This window comes from Pteropus alecto, unplaced genomic scaffold (assembly GCF_000325575.1).
Source record: "Pteropus alecto unplaced genomic scaffold, ASM32557v1 scaffold1197, whole genome shotgun sequence".
NCBI lineage: Eukaryota > Metazoa > Chordata > Mammalia > Chiroptera > Pteropodidae > Pteropus > Pteropus alecto.
This window is the reverse complement of record NW_006441068.1, coordinates 304,739-328,145: the sequence shown is the minus strand read 5'-3', so window position 1 is coordinate 328,145 and position 23,407 is coordinate 304,739. Positions and strand designations below refer to the sequence as shown.

Sequence of the window (23,407 nt, the reverse complement as noted above, 5' to 3'; positions counted from 1 at the left end):
TTCACTTAGTAAAATGTCCTCAAGTTTCAACCACGTCGTAACGTGTATCAGAATTTACTTCTTTTTTAAAGCTGAATTATATTCCATTAAATGTATATACTATATACTGTTTATCCATTTATTGATAGACACTGGGGTTGATTTCACCATTTGGCTATTGTGAATAATGCTGCTATGAACATGGCTGTACAAATATCTGTTCGAGTCCTTGCTTTCAATCTTTTTGAATATATACTCAAAAGTGAAATTGCTGAGTCACATGGTAATTCTATTTTTAATACTCTGAGGAACCGCCACACTCTATTCCACAGCAGCTACACCGTTTTACATTCCCACCAGTAGTGTACTAGGGCTCCAATTTCCTGAATCTGCACCAACACTTGCTAGTTTCTTTTGTTTTTTCAAATAGCCAGTCTGATGGGTATGAAATAGCAGCAATATTAATTTTAAAGTTTAATTATTCAGTGAAAGAATGTAGGCAACAGCATTCTCAAGAGTAAGAAAAAAAGTCTCATAGATTATTCATGAGAATATAAATTGATACAATTATTTCTTGAGAAAAATTGGCAAGATGTGTCTGATGTTTTGACAACCCGAGACACAATTTTATTTTCAGAAATTTACCCTAAGGAGGTTTTTGCAAGTGCACAAAGATATACGCACCAACATGTTCACTGCCTCTCTAGTCCCAGGAAGCACACAGGGAGCGACTGCATTAATTGGGACCAACTCTAGTCCCTTAAAAGTGCTTGCCTTGTACTGTGTAGGCAGCACATGAGAAAAGAGTTTTCAAAGGGTGGAAGATGCTACCAGGTGGGGCAGAAACAAAAGCTGCTGAGGCTCAGAGATATAAGATTATGAGCTCAGATCTAACTTTAGTCCTAGAGTGCTAAAGAGAGGCTAGACTGGAATGAAAGTTAGGCCTTGCTTTTTCAATTCTATAGGGCCTTCTACTAAAGAATGTGGAAGGCGACAAATTTTTCAGAAATTAAACAATAAGACATGAAAGAATTTGACCCAATTCTGGATCTTTTATGTTTTCCAGCCACTACAAAGTACTTTCCATGATAATTTCACAGTTGATTCAATTTTCTCCTATGGCATTTTGAGTCCCTAGTCTTCCCAAGATATCTTCCCAGAAAAGGGTGTCCTCCTCACAGCTGCTAATCTCAGTACACTCAGTCACACTGCCAGTTTCGAAATGTACTTTCTTTTCTCCCCCATGAAGTGTTACTGCATTGTAACTCCCTGAATTCCAAAGAAATACAGGAATATTATCACCTCTCTGCTGGTGGCCCCAGAACCTTCATGAGAGATGGTGCTCAGGGGCTGCAATCTGATTGGAAAAGGGAGGTAAAGAACTTGAATTAAAGTTGAATTTGCATAGTTTTAAAGCAAAATTCTCACCAAATATATAGCGAGCACGTGTCAAAGCATTATTTTGCTTTTTAATGTGAGAACCAGCAGAGAAGATAAAAATTTCTGGTTCCTTATGTTTTGGAAAGGAGAAATAAATGCAGTTAGTAAAAAAAATGCCTAAAAAATAGGTTAGATACAATCCAGTTTGCTATCAAATGGGCTATAGAAGACAATGCTTTTGGAGTTAATCTTTCTACAGGGATATAAAGTCATAAGACCTTATTGGATTCTGAATTTAACCTCTGAACTTAGGGGCAGTAACTCATCCATGTTTCCATCCATTGTGATTATCAAACATACTGTGCCAGATAAGGTCCGGAGTGCAAATGTGGGTTCATTAATTGGTGAATGGTAGATCCTGCTCTTATTGAAGCAGACTTACTAGAAAATACTCTAGAATAATATGAAAAATAAGAAATTATCATTTTGTTTCCCCCAAATCGAAGATGATTTTTTATCTTTCTCATTAAGAAGCATGTTATTCCATTTTATGCTTTAACTGAGATCATATATTTGTTTCAGAATGGCAGCAGTGCTCTGGCTGAGATAATGAGGGAGGCTAACCCCTTCACTCTCCATGGTATTGCCAGCATCCCTCTCTGACCCTACTTAAACATACATTCATTCATTTATTCAACAAGTGTTTGTTTAGTGTCTATGCATGCCAGTCACTTGGCCAACTATTGGGCCCACAAAGTAAATATGAGTCTCTGGTTACAGGTTAAGTTGTTCCTAACACCAGAATTTAAACAGATTCAGATATACTCGGTTACCTGGTGAGGCAGTGTTTTTAAGGATTCTAGTTACATGAGGAGAATTGCTGCAGAGGAAGGATTCCGCATGATAGAAAAGAAAATGATAACTGGGGCAGAGAAGCAAGAATGGTGTTTTATTTCTATCTAACTTCCCATCCCTGCTCCACAGACACACTAACATACACCTGGCCTTTTCGACCCGAGTTTGAACACTATGGAGAGAAAAGCTTTGAGTAGAATATGATAGAGCTATTTTGAGGAGAGACTCTAAGAGACTGAGGAACAAACATACTCTTTTGGCGCGCAAGGGTTGAAGAGTAACACAGAGTGATAAAGGCATAATCTCTCCATTTTCCCCAAGGAAAACCACACACCTCTAAAACCTGCCTAAATAGTTTTGGTGCTATTAGAAGAAAGCACATTTTGGTATAGAAGCCAAGTGTCATGGAGGCACCAGCAACCATGACATCACTCAAATTCTCACATGTGTCCCTCACGGTAAAGAACACCATCAAGAAGGATTGGAGTAGAAGAAAGAAAGACACCACCTGATACATATGACCTACTGATCTGGGAGCATTTTGAGACTTTTCCTGGAGAATTATAGATACGACAGATATGACATGGACAAGATTTAAGAGTATCTAGAGGGCTTATAGCTGTGCAGACACTACCATTGTCTCTCAATATTTGTAATCCTTTTCTTCATCTGGAGGTTGTACTAAGAAACTCAAATTTTACCTGAGCATGTAGTCACCCAAAATATAAGCGATACTTCCTAGTTTTCTTTGCAAGTAAAATTGACCATGTGACTAATTTCTAAACAATGGGATGTTTATGGAAAATAAGTGAAATGAGTGAAACTTCTGGGACATATCCATGAAGGAAAGAGGAATCCCTTATTTTTCCTTCTCTTTTTCCTAATGTTATCTTGGACCTTGACATGGAAACCATGTGTTAAGTTTGGCAGAGCAACAAGATAGAAAGAACCTGGATATCTGACCCCATGGAGCACTATACCAGATCTGAATTGACTATCCCCGGACTTTAGAAAAAGAAATGTGAGAGAGAAACAAACACCTCTCTTGTTTTAGTCATTGCTATTTGAAGTTTTGGTTACTGTCAAATCAATTCTAATTAATACATACAGGAATTGGGGAGGGGTAGCAAAATCACGTGAGATATAGGTGGTTACTGTTGAAAGGATCCCAGACTGATGAGACATGAGAATTTACACCATAAGCCTGGTGTAAATTTTAAGAATTACATGTAATGATATACTTATAAAAACAGAAGCACAACAGCTGACACTATGTTAGAGAAACGGCGGACCTGTCTAACTATTCTCTTGTTCCTACTCTTTACCCCAAATGTTCTGGCATAGAAGCACAACAAAAGAAAATTCGAATATAGGGATTGGTAGAAACAACTCTTGGGTTGGGAATTACAGTTTGGGATGCATCACAGACATATTTCTGGGCTTGGAGGACCATAGAAATCCTTTGTGCTTCTCTGGACTCAGATGATGCTTCTTAATCTTGAGACTATTACAGGCGGAAGTGAGGCTTTTTGGTCAGTCCCCAAGCCAAAACTCAAACTGAGATTGCCACTGCTGTGCATCCTCCATTTCCATCTCATGATTTACAACCACAGGTCACAGACAGCTTTGTGAGATACCCAAAATGCAGTCAGATATCTTCTGAATCTATGAATTAAAGAATAAAATTTGCAAGTTAAATTTAAAAGCCTGAGGAAGAACTTTTAATTTTTTATTTTAATCAAATTAATTCCCACTGTTAAAAACCTCTTAATAAGTGTTCTGGAAAAACTCTTTTGAGTGCACCAAAAACCTCGAATCAACTCTCACACCTTCTGTTCTTTAATAGCCTGATAGCACTGGCATGCCCTTGGTTGCTGCTCAGTGCATAGCGTACAGCAAAATCCCAATGCAAAGCCTGGAGCCTGCCCTAGGCCTTCTGTTTCTGGCTGAGAGCCAAGATAGGTAGACTGATGACCTTACTGGGAGACACCCAGGGCACAGCTTGGGCATGATCAAAGGACAGAGTTGATGGGTTAAAAAAATAATGTCGGAGATATGGAACATTCTATGTAGTCCATGCACACATTGACCTCATTCGCCTCATTATTCTGAATATATCAGAGGTCAATTGTTCTCCCTGAGTGGGAACAGGTACTGATTTCCTCTTATTTCAAACAATAACGATAAAAATCATGAAAGCAACATGTCTAGGCTTCGATAGCCTTATAAGTATAAAATAAGGCTACACGTCCATTAAAACACAAATTTTAAAGACTTCAAATGCCCATGTCCCCTATCACAAATGTAATTTCTCTTTAATGTCCTTAGATAACTTCTGAATCTCTTGGGGGTGCTGACTTCATGCAGTCTCACAGGAACTACACGTCCTTCCCACTGCTCTCTCTGACCAGGGGTCGTATCCACTTACTGTCCTGTCAGAGGATGTCACAGGCCTGTCTCCACACTGGTGATGTTGCTTTCAGCATTGCCTCAGCTTCAGGGGAGAGAGCGCTGCCTCTCCTTTACTTTCAGATTCCAAGATATGCTGTTCCCTTAATTATCTAGAGCAGAGCTGTGATTAGATAGAAACGTCTTTGAAATTAAATGTTAAAGAAACTGGAATAAAAAAATTCAAACAGTAATGAAATTTGCAGAAGTTAACATCTTTGTATAAACCTTTTCGTTTGCCTTTTGGCAGATTTCCAAAGGATAGAGCCTGCAAGTAAACTTCATGGGTAACATGAGTATTTGATTTGTGATTGTCACTACAACGTACATTTATGTTTTGTGTACTTTTCTATAACTGTGTTATGCTTCGATTTTAGTATGTTTAAATTTTTTATAAATCAACGCACAATTACATTTTTAAAATCCAATTTACTTTGACAAATTTTCTCCCCAAAAGCTATATCAACACATACACAGAGTTTCTCTATCCCTTCTAACATTATTATCAGATATATCATATTACATTCTAATAGATAAAAAAATTCTGATTCTGTTTGTCTTGTTATTAATGAGTTTAAACATCTCAAATTTTACCGTTAATTTATTCTTTTTTGTGTGAATTTCTTATTCATATTTTCTGCATATTTTTCTACTGGGTTGTTTATTGATTTTAGCAACACTTCATACAATGGATATTAATCCTTCTAGTATATGCTGCAAATAGATTTTTTATTTAGATATTTCTTTTAAAAATTTGTTTATATCTTTTGTCATCCAGAGGTTTTAAATTTTGTGCACTGAATTACAACTGATGGTTTGTATATCCTTTAATGTTATAAATCTATTTTTTTATATTTTCTGCTCATGTGTTTATAATGTGATTTTTAAATGTCTTACATTTCAAATATTTAATTCATATGTGACCTTTTTTCGTGTATGATGTGAAGTAGAAATCCTATTCTGCTGACATTTGAAAGATAGTCCAATGTGTCCCCACTACTTTGAAATTCTACTCTTTCAGCTTTGCATGGTAGACTAGGTCATTTCACATCAACCCCTTGCTAAAATAATTGGAAGAGCTAAACAAAAAAAACTTCAGATCTCTTGGAAGGCATCAGAGAGTGCCAAGTTAGTGATGAATTGTGGGGCCAAGTTTTAGGAAAGGAGATAGCTGAGCCTGGCATTTGGGATCACTTTCCCTCCTCAAGACAATGCCAATTTCAAAGTGGCTTATGAGAAGCTGAAACAAGCTTTACTTAGATTCATAGGCTGAAGAAAACAAAAATTAAAACTTAAGACCCCAGAATATCTAAATTGGATACACTGGTAATATCTAAAGCTTTAGTTAGAATATTAAGATATTCTAGGAGTAAGAATGAAACAGAAATAGACCTACCCTCACATAGACTAAACCTCAACCCTGAAGCACTTAAAGCTCTGATGAAACTAGTTATAGGATTGCTAATGGTCAATTCCTACTTCTGCAAAAAAAACACATTTTTTCCTTATGGAGGGAAATAGCATCTTCCAGAGCCTCAATGTATCTTTCCACTTACTCATATACAATATTCAGCATATAATGAAAAATAACCAACACACAAGAAGATAAGCCATGATAGTAAACCCAAGAACAAGAGACTGAGAAAATAGACAATACCCACATAACTAAGAAAATGGAGTTATTAGACAAGAATTTTTATGTAACTAATACGTCCAAATACATGCAAATATGTCTATACACAAATACAGTGTGATAGTCTTGTTCTAATACTACAAGATGACCTCTAAGATGTCCCCCCTCCCCCTGTTGTACCTGCCCCACATTATCTCCTCTCCTTGAGTATGGCAGGACTTGTGAATACGATGGGATAGTCACTTCATGATGTTTTAGTTTATGGAGCAGTTGACTTGAAGAAAGGGAGATTATCTTCGGTGGGCTTGATTTGATTAGGTGGACTAAAAAAAGATTTGAAGTTTTGGAAGGGGTTGCTATGAGGGGAATTTTCCACTCTTGGGTTTAAGATGGAGGGGCAACATGACAGGGAATATTAGGTGGCTCCTGGATGCTGAGAGTGACTCTCGGTCAACAGCCAGCTAAAAGACAAGGACCTCTCAGTCCTACAACCAAAAGAGACTGGATTCAGCCGATCACATGGATGAGTTTGGAAGTGAATTCTTCCCCAAAGCCTCCAAGAGTGAAGCCTGGCTGACTCTTGGAGTGTGACACGTGGGTGGAGAATCCAACCGAGCCAAAATTCAGACCTATAGAACTACGAGATTAGAAATAGGTATTGTTTTAACCCACTAAGTTTGTGGTAATTTGTTATATAGCAATAAAATAAGTAATACAATAAGATTGAGATTTTGGGGAGGCAACAATAAATAATGACAAAGAAATAAATAGAATACAGGAACTAAAAACTACTATTGAAACAAAAACCTAATGCCTGGGTTTAAAAGTAAATAGATACAAGTGGGCCCTGCATTGTAGGTGGGTTCCAATTTCTTCACATCCTCAACGCTTGCTATTTTCATAGTTTTTTGATGGTGGATAAACAAATTGTGGGACATGCATATAATGGAATATTATTCAACCATAAAAAAGAAAGAAGTACTAATACATGCCACAATTTGGACAAACCTGGAAAACATTATGCTAAGTAAAAGAAGCCACACATAAAATGTCAATATTGTATGATTCCATTTATGTGAAATATCCAGAATAGATAAATCCAAAGAGACAGAAAGCAAGTTGGTGTTCGCCAGCGGGTGAAGAGAGAGAAAAATCAGGAGTGATTGCTTAATGAATGTGAGATTTTCTTTTGGGATGTGGGATGTTTGGGATCTATATAGAGATGGTGGTTTCATAACATTGCGAATGTACTAAATGCCATTAAATTGTACTTTTAAGTGTTAATAGTATCTGAACTTTACTTCAATAAAAAAATCAAATGCATTGGTAATTGCCAGCAAGAACATTTAAAAAATTAAAAAGAAATAACATTATTAAGATGGTGAATTATGAATAAAATCTTTAGATATTATTATAGCATGTTAATTTTCTGATTTTGGTAATTATGGATATTTAATTGAATGTCCTGGTCCTAGAAATTCATGGAAATAATATAGTGATAGAAAGGCATCATGTCTGAAACTTAATTTCAAATAGTTCCCCCAAAATGATTGATGTAAAAACAAATGTGGTAAATTTACCAATTGGGGAAACTGGATTAAAGGTGTATAGAAGTTTATTTTACTATTTTTACAAATTTCCTCTAAGTCTGATATGAACTAGTAGTAATATAAATGGTAATTAAGCATTTGAAAAGATGCTCAATCTCACTGGTAATATGGAAAATGTAAACTAGTATGACAATGAGATATAATTGCATATGCATCATAATTTGGAATTCTTCTGTCAAGTGTCTACCCTAAAGAAACACACATATAAGTGAAGGAAAATGAACAAGAAAGCTCATTAAAGTGTTATTTGTATAATAAATATTTGACAACTTAAATGTCCACTTACAAAGGAAAAAATAACCCAGTATAGTTAAAATATGGAATACAATAGTAAAAATCAATAATCAGGATCTACATATACTAGTGTTGATAATCTTAATAACAATATTGCTTGTTAAGTTCAAGTAACAAAAGGCTATGCACAGCATGCGGTAATTTATGTATATTTTAAAAAGATACTGTACTATATGTGTATATATATTGTTTATGGTATATGCAGAAATAATAAATCATAAAAACATCCACAGGGAGAATAGTCACCAACATTTGTTTACTGGTTACTTCTGGGGAATGAGGAGAAAGACATGGGGGAGTAACACTAGCTCATCTAACCCCTCTTAAATCTTCTTTAAAAAATAATAAAAAGATTCAAACCAAATATGATCAAACATTAACATTTTAAAATATTGACGGAAGTGTCTGGGTATGTTTTATTTTTACTTTTATTCTTTTTCTGTATGTTTGACATTTATTATTATTTTAAAATGGAAATAAAAAAGACTTAATTATAGTGTTCTAAAATGTGGAGGTGGGAGACAGAGGAGAGGAGAATGTCTAATTTTTTTTAAGGGGATTAGATGAGAAGGAACATTCTGATAAGTCTGTTTATGAGATTAGCTTTGGAATAATTTAAAACACTGACAGAAAAATAATCAGAGAGTCACCAATTTGTACCTATATGGTAAGTTCTTTTCCTTACAAATGTTAAGAGCTATATATGGTAACATGATGTTGAAAATCATGTTTTACAGAGATACATCATATTAACTGTTGAACACTGACAGTGCTAATCAAAAATTAACCATATTCCAAAGTCCAGAGAAATTATGATTAACTTATTGGTATATAATGCCCCAGATTTTTAATAAAATAGGTGCTGGAATATTCAAATTTATTATGAAAGTTTGAGACATGAAAAGTCAAGAACTCACTTTACAGTTCTAATCATGAGACTAGTGCACTGGTGCCATCTGGTGGCGTACCTCACACACATTGGAGATACCGGAGATTTTGTTATTTTGGGGAAGTAAATAGCATAAAAGAGGAACAATTAGAACCACCGTAAATTTGGCACCTACCATTTGCCCAGTATTATACAAACAAGCACGCACACTACACGTACACAAGTGTATATACACATGCATATATCCTTTTAACAACATTGAATTTTTTATTTTAAAGAGAAATTTATTCGCCTAAGTCTACAAAATTAGTTTTGTTTGCATAGTCCATTCCCTTCACACACTGAATTGCCTCCATATCTCTTTGAAGACTGCACTTACAAAACGTGAAGCGAAGGCAAAATCACAAAGCAGATACTAGAGGATAAAGTCTTAATATTTAAGAATTAAAGGTTATTAAAGACTTCATAATATATTCTAAGCTATTCTAAGAATTGCTTTCATAAAACAAAAAACCAGGATGCTCTCAAAGAGTTATAATAAAAAGAAATAAACACTAGGAAAATAGGTATATAAATGTCAGGGGGAACAAAAGAGTAAATATTAGAGTCAAAAGATAAAGTCAATGAAACTTCCAAGAAATTAGTTCCAAAAACATGACAAAAGCATAGAAGAAAGGATAAGAAATATAGAAGAGCAATGAAAGAGATTCAATATTTGACTCTTAGAGTTCCAGAAAGGGAAGAGAGAGAAAAAGGAAAACTGAAAATTTAATGAAGTCAATTTCCCAGACCCCAAAATTTGAGAGTCTGGATGAAACCCTACCATCACCACGACCACTCCTCCCCAGTGCAGGATACAGTGACCTATATGCACACACATCAATGTGAAAATTGAGAAAACAGGCATAAAAAGGTCCAAAAAGCTTGTTAACACAATTAAAAAGATTGCTTACAAAGACCCATATAATGGCACAAGACTTAACAATAGCAATGGTGGGAATATAATTTTTATTAGTTACAAAAGAAAAATAATGGTAGCTTCAGCAGAAAAACTTGAGAAATTCCACCTTAACCAAGTGAATGATGTAAATACTGTTGGTAACGGATCAAATTAGAATTGAATGGGAAGTGCTAGAATGCACTGGGAAGAATGTGCACCATTTCTGTGACATCTCTGCCAAAGATGCAGAATCTGAATCGAATTAGGACAAACCCACATTGAGAGACATTCTGCAAAGTACGTGGCCTATAATCTTCAAAAGAGTCAAAGTCACGAATAAAAGAATGCCTGTGGAACTATATCAGACTCAAGGAGAACAAAGAAATATGACCACTAAAAGAAGCATGAGACTCTAAATTGGGTTTTTTTGTTATAAAGGGCATTATTGGGACAAACAATAAAATTTAAATAAGGTCTGGGTTAGATGGCACCATAATGAGAACATTAATGTCCTGGTTTTGATTATTGTATTGTGATTATGTATATGAATATCCTTGTTTGTAAGAAAGACACACTGAAGTGTTCGGGTAAAGCACTCAGCAAGTTACTTTCAAATAGTTCAGGAAAAAAAGTTCTTTGTACGGTACATGCACCGTTTCTGAGTTTAATATTATTTCAGACATTTTAAAATATATTTTAAAAGTGTAATACAAAACCACGTATAATATTTGACTCTAAATTTGTTTTTAAAGATCTTCATGTTTCTATTTATATTTGTACATAAAAAGCTAAAAGTATATGCACCAAAATATTAAGTGATTAACTTTGAGTACTGTTATTTGAGCACGACTTCTTTGTATTTTTCTAATTTTCTACAATGAATTTTGTTGCTCTTTTTTTTTGATTCATTAAGTCTCTAGAAGAAAAAACTATAAAATACTTAAACAAAAATAAAATTAACTAGAATTGCCCTAAATCTCATCATTAAAAGTTAACCATTGATGATATTTTGAAATATATCTTTCCAGGATTTTTTAAATACAAATATAAACATAAAGGGTTTTTTTTTTTTTTTACAAATACATGCATATTTTCATAAAATTAATCATAACAAACCCACTAAAACTGAACATATCTACATTCTTCTATGTTAATAAATGTAGATTTTTATTATCACTTTAAGGAGCAGAATACTATTTCATTGTTAGACTACTGTTATTTATTTAAATTATCCCTGTTGTTGGACATTTAGGATTTTCCACTTTTTACTGTTACAAACCATGCTACTGTTATCTCAGAAGCAGCATGCCATCACTTTGATCACATTCTATTCATTAGAAGTGAATCACCAAGTTCAGCCCACACTCAAGGATAGGTAAATTAAGCTTGCCTTTTGAAGGGAAGAATACCAATGAATATGTGGGTGTTAAAGCCACTGTAATAACTGAAGATCATAAAACTTTTATCAAGTAACCTCTGTAAGTCTTTGATATTGGTGAGAGATGGCTGACTGTCCCCAGATCAAGAAAGTCAGAAATACAATATAGTGGTAACACTATTGTTTTAAAGACTAGGAGATCTAGTCCATCTTTCTCTTGAGTGGTATTGACTATATATATAAAAGGAGGATCAGAAAATGTTAGCCAACGTTTGAGAAGAGGCCATGCAAAAAATGAGTTTAATTTCATACATATACATTGAACACCTAAAATGGACAAAGCATTCTATTAGTTCTGCACAGGAAATTCCTCATTTACTGATTACAAGAATCAGAGAATTTACTTATCAAGATCAGCTAGCAAATGTTAAAACTAGCATCTGAACATAGGCTGTGAAGTTCTAGATTCCATGTGCTTAACTATTATGCCACACTGACATTTTACAGTCTACCTTGCCTGCCTGCCTGCCTGCCTGCAATGACCTTCAACCTGGGCACTTGCCCTTTAGCTCCTTGAAGACTCTCAAGTCAAATAAGTTATTCATCTCTTCCTTAGAATATGTATATCCTAAAGAACTAGCTTCTGCCAGGGCTTGCCCTTAGCAAAGGTATTAGGTCAGGTGACTTAAAAGCAGAGCCTAAGATGACCATTCTTGAGCAAGTGATTCGCTGAGGGAGTGCGTTCAGGAGAAACTTATAAGGACGTAAAGGAAGCAGGATAAGGCAGAAGAAAAAGCGAAACAAAGATGTGATTTTCACTTGAAGTCTACCCTCAAACCACATTGGGAGCTTTAGAACATGATTGACATAAAATTAAGGCAAGAAGTCCAAGTTCCTGTATATGTATCTGCAGCAATCAGTCATTGGCTGTGGGCTACCCTTTGGGGAAGAACATAACCTCTTAGGCATTGCCAAGGAGGAGGCCCCCTCACGCTGGAGGTGATTCTCCAGAGAAGAGTGCACTGTGAATTCTCAGCATGCTCACAGCAGCTGGGGATGGCTGCACCTCTCCTCTCCGGTAAAGGATATCTGTCTTGATCAGTTAACCCTTTGGGTACCCTTTCCTTCACTTTGGAAATACATTCTCCTAACCCCCAGTCTCCTAACGCAGTTGCTTGCTGTATGTTGGCCTTTTGCCAGACCAGCTTTCCAGAGCAGTGCTGAGTGCTGGACCTAATCACATCACCTTCCTTACTCTTATAATCATCCCTTATGGGTCTCCTTTGTGGATGTGCTACAAGCGCAGATACAATCAGTTTTAGTTTTTTTGTTGTGGTTAATGTGTTGTTGTTGTTTTTAATGAATGGATACCCAGTAATTAGCACACTGCCAACTTCATGCAAAAGCATTCATAGAATAAGTGCTGTTTTGCATTTTGCTTTTCTTGTTGTCACCTATAAAGGTGCTGAAAATCCCATTCATTCTTTGAAGTTAAAAATTTTATATCCTAGTGTATATGGATACACGATAAGCTTATAAAGATATAATTCCCCACACTAGCCTCATGCTAATGCTAGAGAGCTGACATTTTCCAACAGTGGTGCATCTCAGTGCCTCCTGAAATCCTATATAAATAGGTAAGGTTATTATGCCTCAATGTGAGCACTCGCATTTCCCTCGTAGTCCCTTCTGCTTAGCCTTAATAACACCATTTTCCTCTTCCCCTTTATTCTTCCCCTAAATCCAACTTTTACTTGGTTTCTAAATCATAATTCTAATAAAGCCCCAGCCCAACTGCTTCTGGAGTTGACACTGCTGTGATTTGAATCACTTTCCGGGAATGAACTAAAGCCCAGTTTGCACATGTGAAGAGGAGAGGGCAGGCCTATGGGCAAGGACAGGAGCACCAGTAAATTACCTGCTAAATCAAAGTATTGCTAAAAATAGCGACAACTCTGTCCCTTGGAGTCTCTTTCCATCCCACCAGGAGTGAATCTCTCTGTCCAATGATATAAATTTACAACTTTGGGAAGGATAAAGAATGAAAAGGTCCACCTCAGTCTACACTGCCTGCCAAGAGTGAGCACTTGAGGGATCTGAGGAGAGTGTATGTCAGGAGCCCAATGAGGACATGATACATAAGACATTATCTTGGATTTGGCTACAAGCAGATGTGCCTCTTAAGTGTGTGTGTGGCCCTGGCCAAATGGGCAGTGGGGGGCGAGGGGGAGAGTATAGGGTCCCTATGTACATAAACAATTTGATTTTTAAATATATTATAAAATTCATGGGCCCAAGTGGAGTATAGTGGCTTAACAATGGAGATTTAGAATTAAGGGTAGAGAAAAGATACTTACACATTTGTTTATGTTCAATCAGTGCACATGCAGATTCCTTGTAGGGTCCAGGCTCTATCTCTTCCTATTAGATCTAGGAACCATTTCTTCGTGTTCTCTGTAGTTAAATGTATCATTCTTGGATAATTTCTCCCACCACAAGAAAAAGGTAGCACAGTGCCACGGCTCTTCAAAATCTGTCCAAATTGAAACAACATAGATCTTCTTGCCTCTGCAGTTTCCTAATGCTATTTATATAAAACTGGCTATGTCATGGCTCATGACACTGAATCATCCACTGTCTGCCTGTGAATACCAGCTTCCAATGACTCTCCCAAAGGTTACTTTGTTACTTTACATGGTTGATAATGACCACAGATGCAAGTCCTACCTAGTGCCATAGTCTGTTTTGGCCACTAGAACAAACTATAGCAGATCGGGCTTCTTATAAACGACAGAAATCTCAGTTTTGGGGGCTGAAAGTCCAAGATCAAGGTGTCAACATGGTCTGGTAGAGCCCTCTCCTGGGTTGTAGACTTCTTATAATTTCCTCAGATGGCAGAAGAGGTTAGGGAGCTCTGCAGGATCTCTTTTATAAAAGCCTTAATCTAATTCATGAGGGGTCCATGACCTAATCCTCTCCCAAAAGCCCTACCTTCTAACACCCTCAACATTGGGCATTAGGATTCCGACATGTGAATTTGCCAGGGGCCAGGGTGACACATATTTAGACCTTAGCACCCAGAGTAGGCAGGAAAATGAGAATGATAATTCATTTTCTTGCCATGGGATATTTGCCATTTGGAATTTTATAGTGTAAATATAGAACAACACATCTTCCAACCATATGTTTTCTTGAATTCTTTAGGCCATAATCACTGTATTTCTACAATGTGACCTCTTTTGTAACTGATCATACCACACTCTTGCCTTTCACACATTGCCACCAGCCAGGAAGATAGGCAAGGGTCCCATGGGCAGAGTGAAAAAAGAAGTCCTGCTTACACAAGGAATGACACTCCTTCATTTTGCACACTTTAAAATCAGCCCAAGAGAGTATGTCATCACTCGTCAACCAGAGGCGAGACAACACTGATCAAAAGTGCCCTATTGGCACTGCACAGCAATAGTCTCAAAAGTCCTTTGAAGAGACAGGAGCACAGCCTGCAAAGTGATGGAGTAACCACCCTGGGTGCCAGCAGTAGGAGGCTCACTGGAAACGGAACATGTGCTGCTACCCCTGCCACCTTCAAGTGCTATAGGAACATGGATGGGTGAAAGCCAGCCACACGTGTGCTCAAGTCCAAGGATTAGTAGGGACCACTGGTGACCCAGGATCCTACATTCATATTGTGTCTAGGATGTGTTTAAGTCACCCCAAATCAATATACCAGTACCATTCTGCTGGCTCACTGTCATGTGATCCCACAAAAGAAATACCACACCAATCAGAAGGGGCCATCCACTTACTGGGCCACCTTCCTGGAACTTAGGGCTGGCTTCAGAGCCCTAAGATGACCCTTAAGTCACCCCAAATCAATATACCAGTACCATTCTGGTGGCTCACTGTCATGTGATCCCACAAAAGAAGTACCACACCAATCAGAAGGGGCCATCCACTTACTGAGCCACCTTCCTGGAACTAGGGCTGGCTTCAGAGCCCTAAGATGACCCCGTAGGTGCAAGTCTCAGAACTCTTCAAGGACAGCTGGCTGGCCCTATACACGGGGTAGGGTAACAGTACCCTGAAGGGGAGTAATGAGACTTAGGCCCACAGGCCCCAGTTCAAGCTCAGGGTACCTGACCCAGATGGCACTGCTGGTCCCAATCAGTCCCAAAAATCAGAGGGCAACTTCCTGTGTGAAAGGCAGTTCAAAGTATAGGGACCCCTGAAGGGATAGGTTCAGAGCAGGGGCCCGGTTTACTCAGGTCTAAAGACTGCACTGGGTTCAAGTATATAAACATTGTGGCCATCCAAAGAATGGAATTTTATGATTTTTACAAGACCCCACATATCCACACACTAGCCAATGTGTCTAAAACTGAAACCCATGTTAATGCTATTGCACTCGTATCATAGTACTGCTTCCAGAAGGATGCTGTCAAAATGCTTATTGCTCTTTATGATCAACGAGTCTTGTGACATCAACGCCAAATGCAGCTGCCATTCACCGAGCATTCCTATGGGCCATTTAGTCTCCTATAATACTCATAACAACCCTATACAGTAGATACTAGTGTTATCTCATTTAACAAATAAGGAACTTGAGGTTCTGAGAACCAAGAGTTATTACCCATGGTCACAACTGTTTTTAAGTGGCAAAGCTTCAATTTTATCCCGGGTCTATCTGATTCCCAAGAAGTGCTTATTTTCTCCTATAGCATACCACATGAGATTACTTGGTAATCTGAGTATAGATTATTTTATAATCTCACCTAGATGTCAGTCTTCAAGGTGGGCCCCATGATAACTGTATTAGGTGAAAAAACTCAGATGAAGGGCTTTAAAAAAGTCTAGAATAACTTTTTCCAACTAGAAACACTAGTTCTAGAAATTAATTTTTAAGTGACTAAGGAGAAGGGGGAGGAATTTCACGGTGAAGTAAATTCAGAAATGCTGAATATGCTCTCTGCCTCTTAGAGAGTCACAATGCATGTTAATATTAAAGGTTCTGAGATCTGTATTTTTTTCAAAAACCTACTTAACTCTTGTTAACCCAGCATCTCCCAAATCATTTTAACATCCCTGTCAATAGTCTTTGAAATATCAGTTTACAGAAAAATTCCCATAGGAAGAATAGTAATGAGACCCCTAAGATGCCTAGACTCCACCTGCTGCCCAGGTCCCGATCCAGACTAATTAAATCAATATCTCTGGAAGAAGAATCCTGGGATTGTACTTAGTGTATTTTTTTAAGCTCCCCAAGGTGATTCCAATGAGTAGTCAAGGTTAAGAAAGACTTGTGTAGAGTATCCTACAGACAATATTTGAGTGTCTTGCAAATAAATAGTAAAGGAGTCATTTTCTGGCCTTGGTTCCCCTCTCCCAGTCACATTTCTGTGCTACGTTACCCAATGTTAGCAAAGCAACAGCCAAAAAGAGAGTGAGAATAATAATGACAGCAAGGAGACTGAATTGGGGGTGGGAAAAGATTGTTCTATATTTTTAAAAGGATTAAAGTACACATTCTAATAAAAATCCAAACTTTGTTGAACTTTCTTATACATACTATGGTTTTGTTTTATTTTTTGTTTGTTTGTTTGTTTGTTTGTTTAATATTATGTTAAGAAGCAGCCATAATCATCCAGATGTTGGGCCTCTAAAGTCATCCTCTGGCCCTGTGTTCACATCCTGAGAGGACTCAGAACCTAGAGATTCTCTCCTGCATCCGCTCCTGCTCTTGCTCGGGCTCTCGCTCATTTTCTTATAGTACCTGGTGCATATGTGCTCAGCACTATAAATATTTTTTGACCGATGTAAAGAAAAAGAATCCAGAATCCAGACCTAAAACTTCGAATCGAATCTCATCCTTGGGGATGTGGGTGAGCAAACCAAATGGCACCTTAAATTGGGAAGCAGCAAATAGAAGGAAGGTCAGGAACCCTCCATTTGAATTACAGATCAGGCATTTATGAGTTAGATGATATTGGTTGAGGTAAACTTGGCCTTTCTGAGTCTGTTACTTATCATCTGTAAAACACACTAATATAACATCACTTCCTTACTGGGATTACATAAAACCAAATATGTGACAGCCTCTAGTAAAGTGTTCAACATTGAATTATAACTTCCTTCCTGCTCATCTTGAAAAGACGTCCGAAATGTAGATTAGGCTACTCTTTTTGTTAGATTGTGCAGTATTTGACAGGAGTCAGAAACTTGCTCCCCTTAAGTGACTATTTCATACAATTTTTAACTTCTGAGGAGGTACTGGATAATCAATAAACAGGTAATCATTGATCAAATGTGTTGAAGAATAAGAAGAAACATAGTTGCTTCCACATAAATGCTTATGGCCTAACTAGAGTCATATATTGTATATGCAAATTAATTAAGGGCTAATTAAATAGCATATATAGGTCCATGATCCCTTACCTGAAACTTTTGGGGCCAATGCATATTGAAATTTAGAATTTTTCAGATTTCAAATTTAGAAATTTCAGATTTCAATATTATGTGACTCGTGTGTGTGTGTGTGTGTGTGTGTGTGTGTGTGTGTGGGAGAGAGAGAGAGAGAGAGAGAGAGAGAGATTACTTAAACACCCCTAGAAGAGTCTCTCTGAGGCAGTATTCATAATCAAACACATTGATATTTCCTCAGTGAAATGTGTAATGGCCATATAGCCATATAGCATTTAGATTTTGCATCTAAATAAGTTTTGGAGCCTTTGAAAGAAAACTTCTGTTTTCAGAGCTTTGGGGGTTTAGAAACAGCGGATAAGGAATTGAAAATCTGTTATATGGCCTAAAGCATGGAAGCGCAAAGAGAAAGCTGCATTAAAGCTGCAAGAGTCAGTGAAAGTTTTATAAATGAGGCAGCATTTGGGTTACAATGAGTTAATTTTCTGTTCCTGGTGAGTAAGGAGTCCAGATCTTGTCACCACATGATGTTTTCCTGCTGGAGCCACTAAGTACCCTCAGAGTGTTTTGTAGGTTGCTTTCCTGAGATTGTCTCCACAGCCTAATAAAAGCCTGACCACTGAGATTTGTCCAAAATGAAGACTAAAAGGTGGAGCAAGGGTGACAATGTAGAAACCCTCAAAAAGAAAAATTGGTGGGAACCTATAAGAGGATGTCATCTCATCTGTGAATGAGAGAATATATGCTTCAAATCCTTACTAATTCTAGTTTCTTAATAGTTTACCCCATACAAAGGACCCTTTGGTTTTTGATTAAGAAGAAGTCAGACTTTCAAATTCCCAGTCCTAAATAGCTTTGGTTTACCTACTGGAAAATTTCTAACATGGCTGATTTTCTCTGACATCTACTCTTCTTTCCTCTCTTTCTACCTCACTTCTTATTTTCTCCCTTGCCTTAGATAATCTTTTGTCTTTTCCTCCTGGAAGGGGTTCACCATCAGGAAGAGTAGGAATCTGCCTTGGCCAAACTCCTCACTTCCCACCACTCCCTCACTGACCTATAAAATGTCAGGGCAGCCCACAGGTGCAGACACGCTTCCTGCCCAACAATGCTGTTTCTAAGAAGTCATTGCCAGGAGAGATGAGTCAGAAGTATAAAGGGAACTATTAAATTAAAAGTCTGAGAGGCTACTAGAACCAACACATTTAAGTTGTTGCCTGCCTTTGAGAACAGAAATGATAAAGGAAATTGAGGAATAAATGAGGAAAGAACAGGAAAGTAAAAGGCAAGTCAGAGTAAGACAAAATTTTTTTCCCTTCAGTTTCCCACTTATGTATGTCCTTGACTCTTGCGTATGTTACAGTCTGGGAAGGTGAAACAGAGAAAAACTCTAGGAGGAGGATCTCAAAATCGATATAACAGATCCTTGTAGCCATTTTCTTGGATTCCTTCTTGCACCCATGCATGTCTTGCTACGCTATTTCTTGATCAATTTGAATTCAGAGGAAATAGGCTGATGGCATCTACTTACATCCTCTATTTACTCAGCCCCATAGCTTTTTCCCTCCTTGAGTAGATGCAAACCCTCTCTGCTGAAATTATTCTTTCACTAACTTTCCTATCCTTCGGAGCAGAAAAGGAGAAGAGGTGCTAAGTGAGAATGAGAGTCCCTCTGATCTCTATTTTACATCTGTTGAGCACCTAATGCGAGCACTACTTTCTGGAACAAATTTGGAGAAATGGTACTCTTTCTGATCTCCCTCTCCTCATCAGTCTCTTGACCCACCATCCTCTGATCCTCATGCCAGACTCACTCTTTGACTATAGGACCAACATCTTACTTGTCATTGCAAAAGTGATCAGTGTCAGTCGAATAAATTTCTAAAAGAATCTGGAGAAAGAACAGGGAGAGCCCCAAAAGAAGAGGAAAAGGAGGTCAGAGGGAAGACAGGGTAAAAAGAAGCAAAACAAAGAAGAGAAGTAAAAGATGGGAGGAAAGAGATAAGGGTAGAGAAAGATCAAGAAAAAGAGGGCTGTCCTTGTCCCAGCACAAGTTCTATTTTGATTTGTACCACCACAGCGCCTGACTAGCAGATCCCTATATCTAGGTCCCATATTTTGGGAGACTTATAATGGGTAGCAGAAAAGGACATGGGCAAAGGATGCATTAAATTCTTGTAGTCTACACCCAAAGGCAAACAGACCAGGAAACAGACTGATGACCAGGACCACAGGAGAGCTTAGAGCAGTTCTTCATTTATCTCTTTCCAAGAGAGGAGACAGGATTGAGAGAGAGAAAAACCTAGAGATTCTACATATTATTAACTATTCTGCCACTTCTAATCCCAGGAACAAAATGCAAGTTAGGCGAACTTGCAGGCAAAGAATTATATTTTCAGGGGAGAATGATAAAGGTTCTCTTCTCAAACCCTTTTTTGCAGAATACCTAAGAGGAGGAAAACATCTTGAGAAAGAGGAAGAAGAGAAGGTAGAGAGGACAAGTTGCTTCATCATTCAGATGTGACCTGGACCTTCATGTCACTACAGGATATAATAATGAACTTTTCAAAAATGAAAGTTAGATAATTGCAGTGAGGAGTGACTTGATCTGGTTTGGATAACTTGCAGAATGTCAAATCAAAAGGACGGGAACTTTTGTGACATTTGCGTCCCTTGAGTTCACAATCAACAACAGGCCCATTACAGACAGCTTTGACTGTCTCTAGCTCCTCATGAATGAATGTGTACTGGGTTATGCATGTGCGGTTGTGCTCCTTTATCTTATTTGCCATCATGGCATTGCACTCCCGGGCCGTCAGGTCAAACCTAGAATAGTCTTTGTTGCTCTGAAAGAGAGCCTCAGCTCTGAGCATCTTGTTTCCTCCAACTTCATCTTCACTGAGAATGGTCTCTTCTGGCCAGCCAGGTTGCACCAGTACTTTGTTGCTAAGCAGCAGGGTTTCTGTTGTTCGGGAGCCCTCTCCCTCCTTAGTGGCCTCTGCCATGTCCTTTGAGTCGCTGTACCAAAACTCATTCAGTGACTGATCATTATCCTCCAAGAGTGCTGCGGCCATCTGAAGTCCCAATCCTAGGCCCATCCCCAGGCCTAGCAACAGCAGCAACATCATGAAAAAGATCTGCACCAGAGTCAGCTTCATTTTGCCTGGAGGGGAGGAAGGAAAGGACTTTGAGGTGACTCTTGGCTCCAGTAGAGACCTTATGCCCTAAACCCTGACAGCATAGTCTCTGGGGTCTCCTCTTCTTTCTCTACATTATCCCATCTCCCTCAAGGCAGAGATACTTTCTTGTTCTTTTCTCATTTCTCCTGTCCCTCCTGTCCCTCCCTATGTGTGGATCCTGCAGAACTGAAAAATACAGGCAAAACAGTTCTGAAATTGGTTCATATGCGGGCATCAGAGGGGGAAAGCTGGCATCGACTGTCTCTTAAACAGAAATTAGTTCCACGTAACCCAATAGGATGATTGAGAAGGCAAGCAAATACAGTGTCACGCTTACCTCAAGAGAAATTCTTGTAGAAAGCCTTATTCTCAGGAAAGGACTAGAATTGCTATAAGAGATCATCTCTATTTTTACCCCAAATTTATTTTTGCTCAGTCAAGGATTTATTACTCTCTTTGCTACCTACCATGCCCCCAAAGATCAAAAGAAATAGAAAAAGTTTTACAATGCATTCTCGATCCTAAGATGAGACAGGGAGATGTGTGTGTGTGTGTGTGTGTGTGTGTGTGTGTGTGTGTGTGTGTTTGCATGTCCATAAATCAGCCCTAAAAAATGAAATTCTGATACATGATACAAACAAATGAACCTTGAACACATTGTGTTAAATAAACTGACACAAAAGGACAAATATCTTAGGGAAGGATGGAATAAGAATGAAAACAAAGAAAACCAAACAACTGACCTGCCAGAGCTCCTCTACCAATAAAGATGCTAATGAGAGCTGAGAGAAGGGGTACACATCTTTGTCCTGCTAATTTAGTCTCAGCCCCCTATCAAAGAGAGACCTTCCTTATCAGAAAAAGAAATTGCTATAGTCTGTTGAGTAGGTAGGAGTATTATATCAAAGCTCGATATACTGAATTTGAAAATTGTACTATGATTATTTATGAGAATGTCTTTGTTCTTAGGAAACAAACCCTGAATTATTAAGGAGCAAAGGGGCATGGTGTATGCAAACTATCCTCAAACCCCAAATGGTTCAAAATTAGATCATATGTATGCGTGTACATGTGTGTTTAGAGAGGAAGATAGAAAATCATTTTTTAAAAATGGAAAATTTTTTCTTTTTTTTTTTTTTGAAATAATGTATCTGGATAAAGGGTATTCCTTGTATTATTTTTATAACTTTTCTTTAAAGTTGAAATTACTTCAAAATTTTTTAATTTTTTAAAAAGAGAGAATAGCCCATGTTGTTCTCCAGGGCACCCAACACCGCTGTGACTTACCTACACACCTAAGCAGCTTCAAAGATTCTTGTTTCCTCTTGTTTAACAAGTTTTTCCCTCCCAGGATTTTCTTCCTTATGGGAAGTAGCCTGGATGCTGGTCTTCAGAAAAATGGTTATCTCCTTGTCGTCCATGTGCTCTTAAACCCAGGCTTGTTCCTAAGCCCACTCCCCTCCCACTTCTCCAACCTAGCACTGAATAAACACACTCATCCAATTCTCCTTTCTTCTCCCACAAACACTTTGAAGTAAAGCTATTTGGGCATTGAGACAAACCCAGACATCTAAGACAGGAAATGTCTCAGCCTGAAAAACTGCAGACAGTTTGATTTTGCCAATAAATTTTTCCACTCTTGAGTTACACCCACTCTCCTGAGGTACATAGCAGCCTGATCTTGCCCATGAATTTCAAGCCAAGTCAAGTCCTTATATTCTTCATATGTACTTCCTTTAACCCTTTCCTGTTGCTTCTAAAATGTCAAGATTTTTGGCTTTTATTTGCAACATGGTTATTTTGCTTTTCACATTTTAGAACTGTATCATGACTTCACTTGAAGATTTAGAGTATTTGAATCAATTATGAATTGACATCTTTCCTATAAAGCCTAACCTACCTTTCCACTCTCCCCTCCCTCTTTCCAACCCTCAGCCAATAGCCACATTCCCATGAGAATTTCCAGATTCTGCAAACATCTAAAGCAGCAGCATCACTATCAGTTCCTATAGCCTGGGTGGGTAAAACCGGAGGGGTTACAGTGTTGATTCTAGTCACTTTAGCTAAAAGTGACATCATGAGATGATATTTTTAAAGGCACTTTAGAAATTACTGAAGCATTCTAAAAACTCGCTGTAAACATAAGACTGTCTCTTATAGGAAGATGTGTTACTTTGTCATTCGGGCATTAGTTTTCAAATGGTGGTCTGGGGAGCTGCTCATGTATAAAGTCTATCTGGTTGACCATTTGCAGTGCTGATGTTGATAAGTACAACAACAATAATAACAACAACTAATCGATGTTGAGCGCTTACTTCATGCTAGGCACTTATTGCATTTCACCCTTACAATTTGCTTGTGCCATCCCTCTTTGGTGTCCATTTCGCCCATTCACTCTGATGAGA

General features: G+C 37.9%; 1 protein-coding gene across 1 annotated transcript; it reads right to left on the bottom strand.

The window, feature by feature from the left end:
• Positions 1–20,059: 20,059 nt before the first annotated feature.
• Positions 20,060–22,562, bottom strand: RNASE10 (ribonuclease A family member 10 (inactive)). The gene is made up of 2 exons (XM_025051371.1): positions 22,290–22,562; positions 20,060–20,986 (listed from the first exon to the last, which is right to left on the bottom strand). Exon 2 carries the CDS (start codon positions 20,979–20,981, stop codon positions 20,334–20,336), a length of 648 nt encoding a protein of 215 aa, XP_024907139.1. The 5' UTR covers positions 20,982–20,986; positions 22,290–22,562; the 3' UTR covers positions 20,060–20,333.
• Between the last annotated feature and the right edge of the window lie 845 nt (positions 22,563–23,407).